We start from the raw sequence: 20581 nt of genomic DNA on the forward strand, positions 1-20581 counted from the left end.
TCAGGACTCACGTGACCCTGGAGGACATCGTGAGGTGTAACAGAGCAGACTGCAAGAGAAATCAACCTTCCCCTTTCTATTTGTGGTTAGCATGGGCCTCCATAAGCAAGGATAGAACCTCCAGCATGATCCCATCCAGCTTATGGCATCTCTCTTCTCCACTCCTCTGTTGTGGTCTTCCTCCCAATGCCCCCTTTCCATCCTTGAGTGCTATACTTTTAACCCTTTTAGGTTGGAATCTGATTCACAGTTTCCTGGGAGTGAGCCTCATTCAGCACAGTGGGACTTGGTTTTTCTCCAATTATATTTTATTGAGTTTCAGCATTTTCAACATACATAGTCATAACACAAGTTCGCCTTTTCTCTGTTTTTTGTTGACTTCCCACCCCTTTTCCCATGCAGTTGTTTTTATTCCCCTTCTGCTACAGCCTATCTTCCGTCTATCAAAACATAACCAAATTATTACAATCAAATTACTTCCGTTGCTCATAGCTGAAATCCTGCTCACAAGTTCACCATACCATAATATTTAAGTAGTCTGAAAAAGCATCCATTCTTCCACAAAACACTCATCATTAGATTTTTCTTAATTTTGCTGTTGGATTTCGCCAGTTCTGCATAGTCCAATATCTTCCAACACAGACTTTTTTCCAGTGAACATACAGCAGATTGTGCTGTACAAAGAATGCAGATCTCGCATCAGGAGTTAGTGATTTTGTCTCTCTGGTTTTACAAGCCTTCCTGTGTTACTCAACTCGTTTAGATGAGACCTTCAACCATTAAAAACGGCATTATTTTATTTCCGGGACAGTATCTGGACTATGAGATTTGTGGAAGTTCTCGTAACACTTGCCTTTCTCTTTTCAGATGTGGAAACAACTTCTGTGCAACTCACCGCTATGCAGAGACTCACACATGTACTTATGACTACAAGAATGCAGGGCGGAGGTACTTGCAGGAGGCCAATCCTGTGGTCAGTGCACCAAAGCTTCCCAAAATCTGAGCATGATTTTATGGCATGCATCTGTCTGCCAGAGGAGCCTTATTACACAGAGAGAAGTAGCGGTGGTTTAGACTGCTTCTTTTGCCATGCTCCAAATCTAAAGATTGCCAACTAACAAAATCATATGAGGCTGCATAATACTGAAGAATAATGTGAACACTACTGTAGCTGACACCATTTATTCTTGAGTGAATCAAAAAATTTAAAAAAGTAGTTTTTGAAAATGTACATTCTGATTTAACTATTATTATATGTCTTGTGTTAAGTGTTTTATATTTTCCAAATGCTCTTTCACTAGACGAGTCTTTTAAAAGATGCACTTTACTAAGTTTTAATATAAATTTTATAATGAGACTTGAGGAGGTTCTGTAATGAGGGTGTCATGTAATCTCTTCTATGTTCTACCTTGGTTTTTGTCCATTCTGGGGTGCAAGTTATTTTCGTATAAATTTTCCCAGCACATCAAGCCTTACCCTTTCAGAGTTTAGAAAGTGCTCTATCGGCTGCACTAGGTTCCATTCAGATGGTCAGCCATACATACATTGTGTGATCCAGTCTCAAATAACATATCATGTTAATCCTGCTATTTCTTAGGAGGCGGTTGTTCTTTCGTTTTCACATTTTTACAAAAGAAAAAGTTTACCTTGCCCTCAAATAGAAGAGACAACTTATTTTACCTTTTTGTAATTCCCTTTTTCAAAAGACTGGGTTTGTTAAAAACATTGAGTGCTGTTACTAGGGGGGCCGAGGGGAATCTATTAAAATTAAATTTTCATGCAGTTATAAACAGAGCAACTGACTTCTACAGTTTTACAGGCTGATGGCAAGTAGGAGCAATGATTAAGAAGCTATGCCATTGTTTATCCCATTTAAACATATGAAAGCCGGCAGACTGCAGAGAGTGCTGTACTGCAAGGCAATTTCAAAGTATCCCAGCTAGGTTGCAGGTTCCGTCAGAATCTTCACATGCCATCCTCCTGACGCTTACGCCTTTTTCTGGCATTCCTCATTGAACATTTTTGGCTTTCTCAGAAATGTTGAATCCACCAGCAGCCTTGATCTCCTTTCCACTTTCATTCACCATAATATGGAGGGGATTTTAGTGACTGTTAACACTGTCTTTTCTTCCTTCCCCCCCCTTCCTTTAGCAGAAACATAACTGTACTTTCGCCGAATTGCCTGTCGGTTGCTGGAAGTTTTTACTTACCTCTGCTTATCTGCCGTTGCATTTATTTCTGGAAATATATGTGCAGCTGGCAATGTGTAGGATTCCTAAGAGCATGAGGACTCTCTTCCTTTTTCGCCACTTTCAGGAGGCCTGAAACGTGGCTGCAATTTGGTGCAACCGGTCTACTCGGTACATTAAAGAACGTGAAATGATAGCGCACGCATTCATGACAGCACTTCTCCACCTTTCCCGAGTCAGCTTCAGCTCTTCTGCAGGCTGAGCTCAAGTTTTGTCCTTATAACTGAGCACACATCCACCCTTCTTTAGAAAATGGGCTGCTGGTGGGGGTGCAGTGGGGGGCTTAAAAGGCAGCAGGCATAGCTCTCGCCTTTTGCAGCTAAGATGTTGCACTGTATTTCCCCCCAAGGCATTTGCAAGCTCAATTTGAATTTATTTATTATACTTTGATTCCACCGCTTCTTTAAGGGGCTCAGGCTAATGTACAAAGTTCTCACAACCACCACCACCCGCCCTTTTCCTCATCCTGTGAGGCGAGTTTTGCTGAGAAAGGGATTGGTCCAGGCTGCATAGCTAAATGGGATTTGAACCCTGGTCCTCCCCTCTTCCGGTACATCAAGAAACTCGGTGCGATATACCACATCTGTGAAGATGCGGAAGAAATGGAAATGGCCGATGATTTAAAAAAAGAGTAAGATACTTCACCTACCCTGCCCATAGTTTCCCTTGGATTTTGCACACGCCTTGGACCACAAAGACAATGGGAAACTGGGAGACAATAATCCTGCTAATATACTTTTGTCTTCCTCAGACTACCAGCCATTAGAAAAGCCCAAACTTGAAACATTATTTCAGAGGCTTGGAAAGTAGCCTTATGTGGCTAGTTGGCATCATCGTAAAACCACACATACAGGAGGATTTGTGAGGAAATGTGAAGCCTCTTTCAAGCATGGCAAATGTGGGCAGGAGCTGGGGGGGGGATGTGAAAAATCTCCCCTATTGCTTGTGTTTCAGTGCAAACAATTTAAAGGCTAAGAAAACACATCTGTATCTTTTAAAATGGACACGCAGCTTCAGATAAGACATCTGCTCAAACTTGGGCGGCTCTCAACAGATTAAAAACAGAATAAAACATCAAAGATTTAAAACTTCCCTAAACAGGGCTATATAGTTAATGCTATATCTATTGTTACTAGTTCCTGAAAGCTGAGGAAGGTTGGTGTAATCTGCATATTTGATGGGCATCCACTCAATTCCATCATGCAGGTCATTTACAAAGATGATGAACAATATTGGGCTCAGGACAGAAGCCTGTGGCACTCCACTTGTCACCTTTTTTGAGGATGACAAGGAACCATTGGTGAGCACACTCTGGGTTTGGTCAGTCAACCAGCTACAAACCCACCTCCCAGTAGCTTCGTTTAAGCTGTGTATGTGCAATGCATTTCTTTGACTGCATTAACAGAGCTTATATGATCAAGAGGTCATAATGTAGGTTACCGTCTTATTTTCTGCATTACAGAATCACCATTTATCAGGGATCAAGGGGTTAACTGGCAAAGGCAGGACCGAAATGACTGGTTGGCACAGTGGACCCCGGTTACTTTTTGATGCATTGCACTGAAGCCTGGCAAAACAGCGAAGGGGGTGAATAAAAACAAGTAACTCCCACCAGCTTAAAACACCTGTTTTACGCCAAAGTCTGGTGTGTGTGTGTGTGTACTCAAAAATAAATCCCATCATATTCAGGAGGGCTTCTTCCCAAGAATCATGTGTTACTGAGAGTTGGTAACTTTCCTTTTAGTGTCGGCAAGCCTAGAGATTGTCAAGCAGTGGAGGAGCACAGGAGGATTCTTGCCAAATTTGTGGTCTGGGCACTGCCTTAGCAGAGCATTGTCAATTGCATGTTATGAGGAGGACATACTGAGCCAGACACGTTTTCACAATGTGGGTTATCTTTAATGGAACAAACCTCCCCACTGTGGACATGGAAATTCCCACCACTCTTGCTGGTCTGACACTGATGCTCCAATGGAGGTAATGACAAAAAGGGGCTGTGCTGGCTGGGGCAGGAATAGGAGGCACTATTGGGGAGGGAGGGCACTAGCCTTAGTGCATTAATTCTCTCTCCCATTGACATCAATGGGAAGGAAATATTGTAATGGTAGGAAACAGCTGAAAAAGAATACTGAGATACTGTGAACCAAAACTAGCTCTTGGTGCTTACAGTATAAGACCTGGTAAATGTCTCATAAACAGAAATAAACGTAGAAATAGCTTTGTCTGACTTAAGAGCGCAATATACAAGCCTTGGTTCCAGTTCTCAAAGTCTCATTGGTCATCCTTTTCTGAGTCAATTCTCTTGCCATAAAACCATGCTGAAGCATCTTGAACTGCCGCTGTTGACTTTCTTCCAACTTCTTCCAGTGATCCTCACGCTGAGATTTCTGTGGAAGCAACACACAGAATATTCTAGTGCTGGTACAAAGGTGTTCAATAAGAGAAAAGCATTTTATGGTCTCATCCGCTTCAAATGTAGATCAGAGGCAGTCCTATTGGACTGTTAGCACTGGCAGCGGCAGCTGGTGGGGTGGGGCAGAGAAGCAGAACCACACTCCCGTTGCCAGAATCAGTACAGCTTTCCTGGATAGTGCTTGTGGGGAAGGAGCCACTGTTTTTCCCCGGGAGCTCATGGTGGCATACGTGATTCTCCTCCACATTTAATGCCTGCAACAACCCAGTGAGGTAGATTAGGCTGAGAGGCAGTGGCTGGCCCAAGGTCACTGAAATATACTCAGAGTCGAGTGTGGATTTCATGCTCTTTATTCAGCTCATAGTAGTGAGGAATGAAAGTTTCACCAAAATATCTGCTTTATATACATTATTTACACAATGAGCCGCACGTGATTGGCTAATTCTGGAATTCTCCTGTAAGCCAATCAGGTTGCGGATTCACTTCCACCTGGAGCTGGATTGGGTGGCTCCTGCGGACCAATCATAGTGCTGCATTGTTCTAGGACCAATCAGACTGCTGCATTCTGAATCCTATTGTTCTAGGACCAATCAGACTGCTGCCTTTTGGATCCAATTCAACTCAGTACATAACAGTCACCCAGTGAGCTTTATGGCCAGATAGGGATTTGAACCCTGATCTCCCAGATCCTAGTCCGACATGCTAACTGCTATACCACACTGGCTATATGTTGGGAATAACAAACCTAGTAGAATCGAGAGAACCAGTGGGATATTTATTTCTACATGCAGATTCTATTGGAAAGTCAGGCAAGGGTAGAGATGTCACATTTCAAAAAGTAAAAAGCAGGACACCCCAAAAGTTGAGGTATTTTTCAGGAAGACCCCAAAATTGTTCAGCTTTTTTCTAGACTAACCCCAAAGTTCTTGAGCTTTTTTTTACGGGAACGCCAAAAAACCCCGCCGCCTTCCACAGATTTCCCCCCCCCCCCCCCCGGAATCACTTCCGCCTTTGAAATCCCAATAATGTCTGGGAGATCACAAACATATGCCAGCCCTAGACGTATGCCAGGTGGTGGGTGTTGCTTAGAGGACACTGAGGCAAACAAACTAGAAACCCCCAGAGGCAGACTCCTCCACAGAATTGTAAACTGCAATAAGGTAAAGGGACCCCTGACCATTAGGTCCAGTCGTGGCCGACTCTGGGGTTGCAGCGCTCATCTCACTTATTGGCCAAGGGAGCCGGCGTACAGCTTCCGGGTCATGTGGCCAGCATGACTAAGCCGCTTCTGGCGAACCAGAGCAGCACACGGAAACGCCGTTTACCTTCCCGCTGGAGCGGTACCTATTTATCTACTTGCACTTTGACGCGCTTTCGAACTGCTAGGTTGGCAGGAGCAGAGACCGAGTAACAGGAGCTCACCCCATCGCAGGGATTCGAACTGCCGACCTTCTGATTGGCAAGTCCTAGGCTCTGTGGTTTAACCCACAGCACCAACTGCAATAAAAGGTAAAGGTACCCCTGCCCGTACGGGCCAGTCTTGACAGACTCTAGGGTTGTGCGCCCATCTCAAGAGGCCGGGGGCCAGCGCTGTCCGGAGACACTTCCGGGTCACGTGGCCAGCGTGACAAGCTGCATCTGGCGAGCCAGAGCCGCACACGGAAACACCGTTTACCTTCCCGCTAGTAAGCGGTCCCTATTTATCTACTTGCACCTGGGAGTGCTTTCGAACTGCTAGGTTGGCAGGCGCTGGGACCGAACAACGGGAGCGCACCCCGCCGCGGGGATTCGAACCGCCGACCTTTCAATCGGCAAGCCCTAGGCACTGAGGCTTTTACCCACAGCGCCACCTGCGTCCCAACTGCAATACCAGACACCAAAAGGAAATTGGAATAGGCGACATACTATCGTATCACCTGACCAAAAAATTGAGATGGAGCATGAAAGTATGGAGGCATCCCAAGAAGTAAGTGTTGTAGTAACATGTGACCACAATTACACCCTCACATAGATTGGGTAAATGCATGCTCTGGTCACAACAAAGAGGTATCATTTCTAAATATACCACATTTTTCGCTCATAAGACGCACCTAGTTTTTGGAGGAGGAAAACAAGAAAAAAAAATATTCTAAATCTAAGAAGCCAGAACAACAAGAGGGATCGCTGTGCAGCGAAAGCAGCGATCCCTCTTGCTGTTCTGGCTTCTGGGATAGCTGCGCAGCCTGCATTTGCTCCATAAGACGCACACACATTTCCCCTTACTTTTTAGGAGGGAAAGAGTCTTCTAGAGCAAAAAATATGGTAAATCGCAGTGCCTTACAAGAGTTGCTTATGGAGCTGATGCGAGAGAGGGGAGATGAAGACCCTGAACTTAATCTTAAGGGGCACCCAAAACCTGGCACAAGAAGTAAGAGCTGTGGAACCAACTGGCAAGAGTGACCACAGTGCTATCAAATTCAACGTAACTGAACAATTGCAAAAATCACACACGGTCATATCTGACTTCAAGAGAGGAAGCTTCTCAAAAACGAGGAGACTGGGGGAAAACAAGTTGAAAGGGGAAAGTCAAGAGCGTCAAACCTCCAGAATGTTTGGTGGTTATTCAAAACTACAATAACAGAAGCTTCTGCAGATCAGGAAAGGTACTGGCAAGTCTAACAGGTTGCTAGCTGAAATATACTCAGAGTTGCAAAGTGATTTCATGCTCTTTATTCAGCTCATAGTGGTGAGGAGGAATGAATGAATGTCCCCTCAAAGTATTTGCTTTATATACATTATTTACACAATGGGCTGCACATGATTGGCTAATTCCGGAATTCTACTCTAAGCCAATCAGGTTGTGGATTCACTTCTATCTGGAGCATGATTGGGTGGTTCCTGCCAACCAATCATAGTGCTGCATTGTTCTAGGACCAATCAGACTGCTGCATTCTGAATCCTATTGTTCTAGGACCAATCGGACTGCTGCCTTTTGGATCCTATTGTTCTAGGGCCAATCAGACTGCTGCAGTTTGGATCCTATTCAACTCAGTACATAACACTAGCAGAGTTGATGAACAGAGTCACGAAAGCTATCAGAGGCAGGAATGAGTCTTTGAGGGGAAAAGATCGCCAAACTATTCTTTAAACATTGGAAGCAGGAAAGTGGCTGGGGGATAGTTGGATCATTGGATAGCAAGGGAGTTAGAGGTGTGCTTAGGAGGAAAGGGAGACTGCAGAGAAACTGAATTATTTGCTTCTGTCTTCACTGTAGTATAGAGCAGACTGCTCAGGAAAAGGGTCTGAAAAACTCAGGCAAATAGTGGTGGCAAAACATGAAGTTCTAAGCTGCACCGACAAATTAAAAGCTAACAAATACCCATACCCAGATGGTAACCACTTAAGCTTTCTAAAGAACCCAAATACGAAACTGCTAACCTTACAGGCCAGTTAGTTTAACATCTGTTCTGGAAAATATTATTAAAGATAAAATTACCAAGCATACATAAGAGCAAGTATTTCTGAAGAATCATCAGCATGGCATCCACCAAGTTATGTCCTATTCTAACTAACCTTGAAGAGTTCTCCAGTAAGTCTGTAAGTGAACAGAAAGAGGCGTTTCCGCCGTCTTTCAAATAGCTCCGAACAAATCTTCAAAAGGTTCCTCACCAGACTCTTGAGTAAGCTTAGCAGTCACGGGGCAGGTCATCTTACGGATCAGTAAAGGCAGGAAGCAGAGACAATTCTCACAATGGATGTGGGACCTGCCAATGATGACCTGCACTGGGAATGGTACTTTCTAGCTTGTTCACAAACTATCTGAAGTTAGGGATCAGCAGTAAGGGGAGCAAGTTTGCTGCAGGCACCAAATTGTTCGAGGTGGTAAAAAGTAAAGTGGCAAATAAGAGTTTAGCATAAGCAAATATAAAGTGATATATTGGGGGGGCAGGAATATTAACTTTAAATATACAGTGGTACTTTGGTTCTCAAATTTAATCCGTTCTGGAAGTCCGCTCCAAAACCAAAGTGTTCCAAAACCAAGGTGCACTTTCCCATAGAAAGTAATGCAAAACAGATTAATCCGTTCCAGACTTCTAAAAACAACCCCTAAACCAGCAATTTAACATGAATTTTACTATCTAATGAGACCATTGTTCCATTAAATGAAAGCAATAAACAATGTACTGCAGTCACACAATCAATCCGTAGCTAAACGGGGTTCCACACAGTCACACACAAAAAAGAGCCACAAAAACGCAAAATAAATAGCAAAAACAGACAGGCCTCAGCGTAAGACTTAAAACGGAAGTGTGGAAATCAAAATGGACCACGTTCAACTTCCGAAAAAAGTTCGCAAACCGGAACACTTACTTCCGGGTTTGCAGTGTTTGGGTTCCAAGTTGTTTGAGAACCAAGGCGTTTGAGAACCATTAATGGGGTGCGAATTGGTAGTGACTGACCAAACAAGATATTAGGATCCCGGTGAACAGCTCAATGAACATGATCCAGTGTGTGGCAGCTGTGATAAATGCAAATCTCATGGTAGGTATCATTAGGAAAGTGACTAACAGTGAAACTGAAGATTGCAATGTCTTTATACAAACCTATGATGTGACGAAATTAAAAGACGCCTGCTCCTTGGGAGAAAGGCGATGACAAACCTAGACAGCATCTTAAAAAGCAGAGACATCACCTTGCCAACAAAGGTCCGTATAGTTAAAGCCATGGTTTTCCCAGTAGTGATGTATGGAAGTGAGAGCTGTACCACAAAGAAGGCTGATCGCCGAAGAATTGATGCTTTTGAATTCTGGTGCTGGAGGAGACTCTTGAGAGTCCCATGGACTGCAAGAAGATCAAACGTATCCATTCTTAAGGAAATCAGCCCTGAGTGCTCACTGGAAGGACAGATCATGAAGCTGAGGCTCCAATACTTTGGCCACCTCATGAGAAGAGAAGACTCCCTGGAAAAGACCCTGATGTTGGGAAAGATTGAGGGCACAAGGAGAAGGGGACGACAGAGGACGAGATGGTTGGACAGCGTTCTCGAAGCTACAAACATGAGTCTGACCAAACTGCGGGAGGCAGTGGAAGATAGGAGTGCCTGGCGTGCTCTGGTCCATGGGGTCACGAAGAGTCGGACACGACTAAACGACTAAACAACAACATGATGTGACCACACTTGGAATACTGTCTCCAGTTCCGGCTGCAAAGAACTTATTTCCATGCTATGTTTGGACAGTGATTTACACGAGAACAAGAAATATCTTACTTTCTTTGGCCTCCAAGATGTGACTGACCCTTCATCGTACTTTAGGGATGCAGTCTGCATCTTCTCAGCTTGCATTTTACGCTCCATAGATTTTTCCATAATCTTTTGTTTCAGCTCCAAAACTTGTTGATCTTTCAAAATGCGTTCGCGAAGCGGAGGCTTGGTTTTCTTTTCCTCCAGCCTGCAGAGCAAATAAGAAAAAAAGTAAGAACAAATACTGTTATTTTTCCATTAATCACAGTATCAGATCACCCATTTTTTCTAGCAGGGGAGAAATAAGTGATTTGAACAATTGGAATCCAAAGATTTTACACACGTTGTGATTTTTCTATACCACTATAATCAACCTACAGCTATCAACCAAATAAAATCAGCTCTGCCACACCTTAATGTGAACTGGGTTTATTTTAATCAAACTCATAGTTCAATCATAAAATAACAATTAAGAAACAAGCTCTGAAACCCTTAACACAATTTTAAAAATTATTGAACACAATGGGTAGAGAGCAAAAAGGATTAATTTCTAAGTTGCACTCTGTGTTGCTTGATGCAACTTAGGAACATGATATTGGCACACGAATTCTCCCCAAAGGTTAGAATAAAATTTGGGAATCACAACCCTTAAAATCTGCTTCTAGTTTCCTTAGGGGAAACTCCTTGAAATTACTACACAGATGGTATCGCATTACTTTGCAAATGCCCAAAATGTTTTCTTCTCTATCACCTAATTCTTGGGGGAGCTGCAATAAATTTGGTGCTTATCATTTCTGGTGACAATGCACATTGGTACAAGATTTCTGGAATTTAATTTTGGCAGAAAGGATAAATATTACTAAATAAACTATTGTCCAAAATTACAGATATGGAATATTTTTCATGATATAAAGGTAGATATATAAAAATGAGAATTGAGAATTGGCCTCATGTATGGTCCTGGCAGCTCACATACTGTATTAATTGCAACTCAATGGGAAACAGGCCAAAATCTTACATTGGACACAGTACCATTCACAATGGAATATAGCTAGGATGGAGAAAATTATGCATATTTTGACGACGACTAGAGCCTCCAGACACTTGTTATATTATATGGTTTGTCATTCCTTCATTACATAAACAGCAGAAGCATCCTTTTAAGACAACCATCATCACAAGCACATGGCAAATTTGGAACTATACTTGACAATAAAACAGCACTAATATTATTTCTTTATATGAAGACAACTTTTATTTTTGCTTTTTGCTTTAATGGCTTGGACATTGCTACTTAACCCGTATGTCACACTCTCCAAAATCAAAGATGCTTGTTTTTTTGTCCTGAGCTCTCGCAGGAGCCAGGTGATTTGTGAAAGAGTGCAAGACGGAAAAACCCAAGCGTCTTTTGGTCTGGCACTCGTGTGAGCCAGCTGATTCCTGCAAGGCATTCCGGGATCCAATCAGAATCCGGAATGGCTTCTGTAATTCCAGGATGTCTCTCTTAATTCAGGACTGCTGAGGGGTGTGATATGTAACCACTTATTCTACGTGCCCATTCAATGGTTTTGTTTTCATCTTTTAATTGGCACCTGTTATAATTGTTCTGATTTATATACATTATAGAATGAAATTTTAAAAATTACCCAAAACATCCATTTCAGTCCCCTCTGTAAGGACACACCCTGGCTTTTGTGTTTTGTTTTGAAGGCATTTAGTGGTTCTTGTTCTGAAAGGGTGAATGACAGAATAATCTACTCTTGAGACTTGTTTTTGACATTTCCCCCACATGCAAGGTCCTTTACCTCTGAAATGGTGATTCTGGTCATCAAGTGAGAGCACAAAGAATTCAGATTTACTATTTAAATGTCAAAATTTACTCATGTTAGCTGCTGGACCCCTCAACTTGTGAATATTACTAAAAAGCAGTATTAATTAAACTTCTGAAATCCGTCTCAGAATACAGCTATTTCCTATCTATTAACTTGAAGAGCAATTATTTGTTTTGTTTCTGTAAATACATAATCCACAATTAGGTATTATAAATGCTACAGTTCTTGAAACTAACCTCAGCGCAGCTGCTCTTCCAAATTGGTCTCTGAACATGGAGATCTGCTCAAGTTTGTCCAAAAGAAGCTGTTCCTTCGCATATTTTTCTTGGATTATCTGATCCCTCTTCTCCTCTTCGGCCTTCTTCTGAGCTTGTTTCAGTAAGGCTAAGCGTTCCTGCAGTTCTACTATGGACATCTCACCAAGAACACCATGGTTAGGAGTCTAGAGAGAAGAGAAACCGGCAAATTTTTTTACTATACAAGCGTCCCCCCCAACTATGCATGATCAACTTGCGTGTGACCACGTATGTGTGCAGCGCCAGAAAATCAATCAATGAGTCAACCAACTGATTTCAATTCAAACCTAGAAATGGCAGGAGAGAGCTGGAAAGTCCTCGTGGCTTGTGAGAAACCCCTTCCCGGAGCCCAAAAAGACTTTAAAAAAGAATGTGTGGGTTTCAAGATGGCATGTGGAAGCTCTCAGTGCTACCACGCTGTTGGGCAGAGAAACTGTAATGCAGCAAGATCGGGCGTGCTGTTTCCTGCCGTTTCTGGTGCTCTGGAGGCAAAGGTCAAGAGTATGGGTTGCTTTTGGTTATGGAGGGTTGTGAACAGCTCTGAGTTTTTTGTTGCAAAAGAAATTTCCCTAGTTCCCTGCTCTGACAAGGATCCCCCTTACACACATTTTGCTTATGCACACAGCGGCCCGGAATGTAATCCCCCTATAAGTGGGGAGTCGCCTGCATATTAATTGACACACAACTCTGACTTCATTAGAAAATTATTTGAGGTTTGAGTTGGAATGGAGAGCTATGACTGTGTATAGAAATGGCTAGTTATTGCATTGACCAGAAGTTGCTCTAAGGCAGTCAAGCCCTAGCAACCTATGGCTGGAGACTTCCAAGAAGGCCACTCTCGTTCATCCTAATCTATCTCACAAAGGAGCTGTAAATCAGGTGCTGGACTGAGATCTTTGGAGGAAGAACAAGATGGGAAAGTAACAAATAAATGCACACATGCACTTTTGTAATCTGTCTTCATGAACTCACCTGGGTTAAGTCAACAAATTTTTGCTTCATTAAAGGCAGATACTCTATCGCTCTTATTTGCTGAATCAGTTCATATCTTTTTTTGAATCTCTCTTCTTCTTCTTTCAAACTCTGAAGTAGGATTTCCTGGCTTTCTTCAGCAACTTCCTGAGCTGTAAAATGGTAGAAAAGATGTGCAATCTCCATAGCAGTGCATAAGGTTAAGTAGAGGGGATTAGTAATATAAGTTGGGATGCTGTCCAATTCTGTCAAGACCAGAATTTGAATTGGATTTGGGGTTCTCAGTAAGCAGAACACATGGTGATCTTTCAGGCAATCATATCAAAATCTACCCTTTTCTCTGGTGTTTAGGAGTTCTGTGCTTATTGATTCTATCAGTGTAGACTTACAGGGATATATTCCCCTCTACCTTTGCTCATCCAGAGACCTCTAGCTTCTGGAGTTTTCTAATGACACAATTACCGAAATTTGCCAAAAGTATTTGGGCTGGCCCCGTGAGACCTTTAGGTGTTATGGAAATCTCTGGACCCAACAAGGCTCCCGAACCCATTTTGAGGCCCCTACCTCCAATTTTCAAGCAAAATATAGCTGGACAATTCATGGGATTCTAGCTTTCAAAAATCCCTCAGTAGCTCACTAGCTTGAAGACTCAATTATTCATTGTCTCAAAGCTAGTGCTGTATTATAGCCTGTAAACTCTGAAAGTGACATAGGAGTTGCATGCTTTGCACAGGGAATGGCCCATTGACTCGCTTACCATGAATGAGCCTTCTGAGCTCACACAGCAAAGCACCCCCATGATGAGTTATTTGTCCCGATTCACCTGAGCAGTGGCCATGTGATTCTGCAGATTAATTTAGCATCCTTCTTCCACTTTCCCTCCAGTTGTGGTCTAAACCACTGAGCCTCTTGGGCTTGTTTTTTAAAAAAAAGATATTTATTCAAATTTTACATTTATCGCCCAACACATATAATCCCATCCCCCACAATACAATAATCAAACATAAAAGAAATAACAGAAAAAAGACTTACAGAAAAGAAAAAGAGAAAAGAAAAATTATAACATCAAATCCAAATTCTTAATGTGCATACTTTCTTCACTTTTGAACTTCCTTGCATCTTCCATTCCTGCTTTCCAGGTTTGTAAAATTCTAAACAGCAAATTATCACCTTATTTCAGTTTCTTATTTGTATTTTCCCCATATTATGTCTCTAAATTTAAGTTTATTTTCCAAATACTTAAATACTTAATTAGGCATAATATTAACCAAAAAATTAACTTTCCATATATTCTATCAGTTGCATCTGCCATTCTTCCAGCGTGGGCAAGTCTTGAGTTTTCCAGTGTTTAGCTGTCAGTATCCTTGCTGCTGTTGTTGCATACATAAAAAATGTGCAATCCTTCTTTAACACCCTCTGGCCGACAATGCCCAAAAGCAAGGCCTCTGGTTTCTTAGGAAAGGTATACTTAAATACCTTTTTCAGCTCAAGGGCTTGCTGATCAGAAGGTTGGCGGTTCGAATCCCCGCGACGGGGTGAGCTCCCGTTGCTCTGTCCCAGCTCCTGCCAACCTAGCAGTTCTAAAGCACACCAGTGCGAGTAGATAAATACGCACCGCTGCGGCAGGAAGGTAAACGGCATTTCTGTGTGCTCTGGTTTCTGTCATGGTGTCCTGTTGAGCCAGAAGTGGTTTAGTCATGCTGGCCACATGACCCAGAAAGCTGTCTGTGAACAAACGCCAGCTCCCTTGGCCTGAAAGTGAGATGAGTGCTGCAAACCCATAGTCGCCTTTGACTGGACTTAACTGTCCAGGGGTCCTTTACCTTTACCCAGTTTTTTGTATGTGACAAAGCCCTGACTAAGTCGGATTAAGAAGAAGGATGACAGAGAAAGAAAGAAAAATCCACAGAACAGACCAACCCCTACAGTGGCTTCCTCCCCTTCAACTCGTGAGACAGGCATATGTCTTCACCCCGGTGTGGCTCCCCTTTATCACATATGCAGCACAACAAAGCAATGACATATCTCCGCCAACAGCATACAAGCCGATATGGGTAATCTGACCCAAGACCCCATCCCGCATACAAACAAACCCCACAGCAACCACCTGAACTCAACCAACCAAGCTCTGCGTCCTCTAATCTCTCACACTGCTAACAAAAAGAAATATATAAACAAAGGACCTTCTCGAGTGACGCGGACACAAAACCACTGCACAAACATTATGCAATAGAACAAAATAGCACCACACACACACACCCCATCTCTCTCCTATCTTTTCCCCCAACCGTGTAATGTCTATGACAACGGTGTCTCCTACCACTTGTAAACTGTGAAAACGACTATCAATTCTTATTACACAAGAAAATCTTCAATAAAACCATTTTTTTAAGGGGAAAAACTCATGAGACCGAGGCATGAATAATAATAATAATAATAATAATAATAATAATAATAATAATAATAATAATTTTTATTTATAGCCCGCCCTCCCCAGCCAAGGCCGGGCTCAGGGCGGCTAACAAGCAATAATAAAAACAAGTTGAATGAATACAACTTAAAAACAAGATTAAAAAACATTAAAATATTGAAACATTAAAATGCAGCCTCATCACAGGAGAAAGGAAAAAGAAAAAAGAAAGAGGGGAGGGAATCAAATTGGCTGCAAGCCAAAGGCCAGGTGGAACAACTCTGTCTTACAGGCCCTGCGGAAAGAAATCAGATCCTGCAGGGCCCTGGTCTCATGAGGCAGAGCGTTCCATCATGCCGGGGCCAGTGTTGAAAAGGCCCTGGCTCTGGTTGAAGCTAATCTAACTTCCTTAGGGCCCGGGACCACTAGGGTGTTGCTATTTATGGACCTAGAGGCTCTCCGTGGGGCATACCGCGGTCCCATAGGTACGAGGGTCCTAGGCTGTGAAGAGTGCAACTAGAAATGGGAGAAGGGATGGCTCACTCTGCCAGCCCAGAAGCCCCATTCAATGTAAGCGCATCAGTACTTCATTCCTAGGCTGGCTGAGGCATCCACATGACGGGACTTATTGGAGCTACAGAAATGCCGTGTGCAGGGCTCTTCTTCACTGAGGAGGCAGAACGTTGTGCATTATTTGTCTGCCAACGGAAGGAACTGCTGAGCCACAGATATCCAACTTTTTATTTATTGATTACCCACAAATTACAGATAGACCCTAGCAAATATGTGACCTCTCTACATTTTGTAAAACACTTGGAGATTGATTGATTGATTGATTGATTATTCATACATACATACATACATACATACATACATACAATCAAGCATTATACAGTGGACCCTCTTGATACAGATTTACCCTTTTTTTCGCCCTATAGGGCGCACCGGCCCATAGGGCACACTTATTTTTTTTTGGGGGGGGGGGGATAAAGAAAAAAAAATTATCCCCCCCCCCCCAAGCCCCAAAGAGCAAAGAAGCCATGACAGCGAGCGGGATAGATCCAAGAAAATGGAGGGGAAACAAAGAGAACGCCTCTTTCCATATGAACCTACCTGGACCCTGAGATCATCTTCTGAGGCCCTTTTTCGTGTGCCTCCTCCTTGAGAGGTCCGGAGGGTGGCAACACAAGAACGGGGCCTTCTCTGCAGTGGCTCCCCACCTGTGGAATACTCTCCCCAGGGAAGTTTGCCTGGCACCTTCATTATATACCTTTAGGCGCCCAGCAAAAATGTTCCTTTCTAACCAGGCATTTGGCTGACCTAATCAACATCCTATACCCTTTAAAATGTGACTGGTTTTTTTGGGGGGGGCGTGTTATAGGATTATTGTTTTTATTCTGATTTTATATATTGTGACCTTTTTTGTGAACTGCCCTGAGACCTCCAGGTATAGGGTGGTATATAAATTCAATCAATCAATATTAGAAGTATGATTGGCTGCCTCACGGAGGGGGGGGGGAGCAAGGACAAAGCACTGGAAGGAAACTATAGAAAGGATGCTATACTAATCTGCAAAGTCACAAGGTCTTGGCGAATCAGGACAAGCAAGCCATTATGTTTCCCATGCCAGCCTACACACAGTAGGCATATTTTAGGTGAGTCCTTCAACAAAAGCAAATTTGTCGCTTGGCTCTCAAATTCTGTGCAGACATATTTATCGGTGGAGTTTCCCAGGATTTCGTATATCTCTCAACAGGAGCTTTTCAATAGCTATTTATAATACAGCACTTGAATCTCTCTCTCTATATATAGCAATGCTTTGCTGAGCAAATCAGAAGAAAATGTACCTTTTAAAAAGACACACAGATCTGGCACTACCCGTACCTATTTGGTGCTTCTGTTTTTGGAGCTTCATTCGTGCTTGCTTCACATTTTTGCGTCCTTCCACCACCTGCTGCACCATTTTTTCCCTTTCCTTCCTTTCTTGAATGCGCCTTTCTGCAATTTGCTGGCTCATTTCCGCTTCCTAAACTCCAAGCAAAATTGAAGCCAGATAAATTAATTACAATGAAAGCTTTTTGCTTTTTTTTTTTTTTAACTTTAAGCATGCATTTCTAAAATAAATAAATAAATAAGCAAGCAAGCAAGCAAGCAAGCAAGCAAGCTAGCTTCCTTGACCTTAAAATGCTAAGCATTCTTTATTCTTTCAAATCTGAATGAAAGCCCTAAACCTGAGATTGTTAGAGCTACAGATAAAGAAACAAACCTGATTTTAATCATTTTCCTACACCTGGCTGAAGTTACCTGGGTTAGACTGTTGCAGCAAAATCGGCAAAGATTACTGTTGTACCTTAAAGGCTAACAACTTTATTATGACATTTTTGGATCTCCTTTGTCCATTTCTTTAATTCTGATACCAGTATTGTTTCTGAGGCTGCATCATGTTCTACAAGGCAGCCGCTGAGTGGCAAATGATGCTCGATATTGATATTGATTATTGATATGCTCTTTATTGATTGGGCATGGTGGCAGATGCACTTCTTGTAAAACTAATCTTGTGTGATGCCACCCACTGCCTCACAAACAGTACTGACATCAGCATTAAAAAGGCAGATAAAGGAAGTTGGTCCAACATGGTGTAGAAATTTTCCACAAATCTTAGTTGAACAATTTATATATCCATATTTCTTCCCTCCCCCCTTTGGCTTCCCCCATATTTCCGTACTGATTTATTAAACAAATTCTGTACCCTGGTGGTTTTACCTCTTCTATAGTTGTGAAAGTTTAGTCAAAACCTGCCAATGGGTCCAAATTTTTATACTGTCTTTTTATATACCGTATTTTTCGCTCTATAAGACGCACCAGACCACCAGACACACCTAGTTTTTGGAGGAGAAAAACAAGGAAAAAAATTGCAGTGAAAGCAGCAATCCCTCTTGCTGTTCTGGCTTCTGGCTTAGCCGAGCAGCCTGCATTCGCTCCATAAGACGCACACACATTTCCCCTTACTTTTTAGGAGGGAAAAAGTGAGTCTTATAGAGCAAAAAATACGGTAGTTTATAGATGGTTCCCACTCCTTTTTGAAATCGTTGTCTCTCGATATGGACTTTGCCTCTTCTGCACACCCTCTTCCTCATTTTGCCACTGAACATACCATACACAGGAGTCGTGGTGAGATAAAATACGAACAGTATACTAATAAAGTACCTCTTCCCTCTTCTGCTCAGCTTTTCTATGGTTTTCCAGAATGCGATTCTGACGTGCAAGAATGGCCTCCTCGTGGCTTAGCTGTCCTTGCAGCCTCTTACATTCTGCTTCTGCCAGCTTTTGGTTCAAATCTCTCTCATACATTTCTTTTTGCCAGTCCAGAAACTCAGAAGGATCCCGAGCCCCTCGTAAAAGCTGTTCAATCCTGTAAGGAAAAGAAAACAGGCTACTCTGAGGAACTGAACAGAGTAGAGCTGTCAAGGTGAACGTGGCATTACATAGCAACATAATAAGTGAGTTTAAATGAGGCAAAAAAAAATATTTTTAAAATCAGGGTGCCCGAACTGGTCTGTGGCTACCTTGGAAAGATTTTGGGACTATGGTAAAGAACTCACTGAAAACATTGCCTCAGAGTTCACGAGTAGTGAAAATAAAAATCCCATTCATAAATTTATAGTACCAATTGCTCTGTTGTCCAATAATGAAGTCTTTGCTTCAGTTAGTTTTTGTTTCATTCATCTAATGAAGCATTTGGTTTTCAGCAGTGGTCAGCTCCTAAGTAGGGAGGAACAATTGCCTCTACATGTTCTTTGTCTCCAGTAGCTAGTCCACAGTTATCCCACTTCTGTACATGTACATGTATCTATTCTACAAATATTTGATAGAGCTTCCCTCCATAAATGTCCCTAACTAATCCCATTTTTTAAAAGCTGTCTAGGTTCCTGGTCATCACCAATCTTGTGCTAGTGAATTCCATGTATTGTTTGAAATCATTCCTTTCACCTGTCCTCAACCTACACTCACCAGCCCTACCGAAGAGGCTCCTGATGAGGCTGGAGGAACATCGCCCGGCTAATGTTTTATTGATTTAATATGCTGTAAATCGCTTTGAGATTTTTATTAAAAATATAAAGCGGTATAGAAATTAAAAAATAAAAAAACCTACTGTCAGTCAGTGTCATTTGTCTGGAACTCGTAATACTGTACTATGAAAGATAGAACTTTCTATTATCTTTATAATTTCATACAGATAATTATATAAACTTCTTTCAAGTCATGACTGCATATACCTATTATTTTGGAAAATATTTGATTGTATTTCAGCATTGTGATCTTGGGGTACAGTGATTTGAAATATTGATTTGTTTTGTAATGTATTACCAGTAAAGCACTATTTAAGAGGCCTGCATTGCAGTCCTTCACCACCCCAAATTTGGGCTGGACTGTAGAGGACTGTATGGCATTTTCTTAGTATGCCTTCTCCTCAGGCAGGGCTCTGGCCTTGTCATCACCTGAACAAGTAACAAGCTTCTGATGAGCTGGCTTCTGGAATCTTTCATGAAGGTTTGGAAAAGAAGCGAATAATTATATGAAGAACAACTGATTAATTCACTTGAATGCAATGCTGAGATTCCAGAATTACAGGGGTGTGGACTACATGACCCTTGAGGTACCGTCCAACTCTGCAATTCTATGATTCTGTGACATCTTTCAGTTAATGCATATGCACAAAGAGTAAAAAGTACCTATTAAGCTCCTGCTCCACTTTTCGTTGGTAAAGGACACCTTCTCTTAAGATCGCTGTTGTGTTTAGTTTCACAGGTACGTTGTCAATCTGCCAGGAAATTTAGCACATAAATAGAGAATTAGAAAAAGCAATACAAAAAGAATTACAAAAGCAGTAACGAATCTTGGAATGATTTAAATATAATAAAGGCAGTTTAGAAAAGCTTTAATCAATGGTGCTGAAAGTTTGAATCCACAGCTGATATTCAGCCAATAAAACCAGCCAATAAAATTCTAAAGAACTTTTTAAGGACTTCAAATGGTTAATGTAATACCTTAATTTGTATTCTGAACACTTCAGCATCCCCCGTGTATTACATTGAGCTAAGGGTATGATGGACAAGGAAAACATCATTAAAACCAGGATTCTTACCTAAGATGTTTAATTATTAAAGAGAGGTGTGCCTCTCAAATG

At 42.0% G+C, this 20581-nt stretch overlaps 2 protein-coding genes across 9 annotated transcripts in view; one reads left to right on the plus strand and one right to left on the minus strand.

The window, feature by feature from the left end:
- The window catches only part of ZFAND4 (zinc finger AN1-type containing 4), a 28722-nt gene extending 27247 nt beyond the window's left edge, over nt 1-1475 (plus strand). For 6 of the 8 annotated variants that reach the window (XM_028728878.2, XM_028728874.2, XM_028728879.2 and 3 more), the window contains one exon: nt 868-1475. In XM_028728878.2, coding sequence (XP_028584711.2) covers nt 868-1003 — 136 coding nt within the window. In that variant the 3' untranslated portion in view covers nt 1004-1475. The remainder of the gene's footprint in view (nt 1-867) is intronic. The other 2 variants (XR_013393314.1, XM_077930711.1) reach the window with 1 other exon arrangement.
- A 2651-nt stretch (nt 1476-4126) lies between these two features.
- Nucleotides 4127-20581, minus strand: part of CFAP99 (cilia and flagella associated protein 99) — a 37751-nt gene continuing 21296 nt past the window's right edge. The window contains exons 10-16 of the mRNA XM_028728882.2: nt 20127-20215; nt 18601-18805; nt 17278-17419; nt 12984-13135; nt 11952-12157; nt 9911-10091; nt 4127-4636 (exon numbers count right to left, since the gene is read on the minus strand). Of these exons, the coding sequence (XP_028584715.2) occupies nt 4478-4636; nt 9911-10091; nt 11952-12157; nt 12984-13135; nt 17278-17419; nt 18601-18805; nt 20127-20215 (1134 nt within the window). The 3' untranslated portion in view covers nt 4127-4477. The remainder of the gene's footprint in view (nt 4637-9910; nt 10092-11951; nt 12158-12983; nt 13136-17277; nt 17420-18600; nt 18806-20126; nt 20216-20581) is intronic.

Source organism: Podarcis muralis, chromosome 6, assembly GCF_964188315.1.
Source record: "Podarcis muralis chromosome 6, rPodMur119.hap1.1, whole genome shotgun sequence".
Taxonomy (NCBI): Eukaryota; Metazoa; Chordata; class Lepidosauria; order Squamata; family Lacertidae; genus Podarcis; species Podarcis muralis.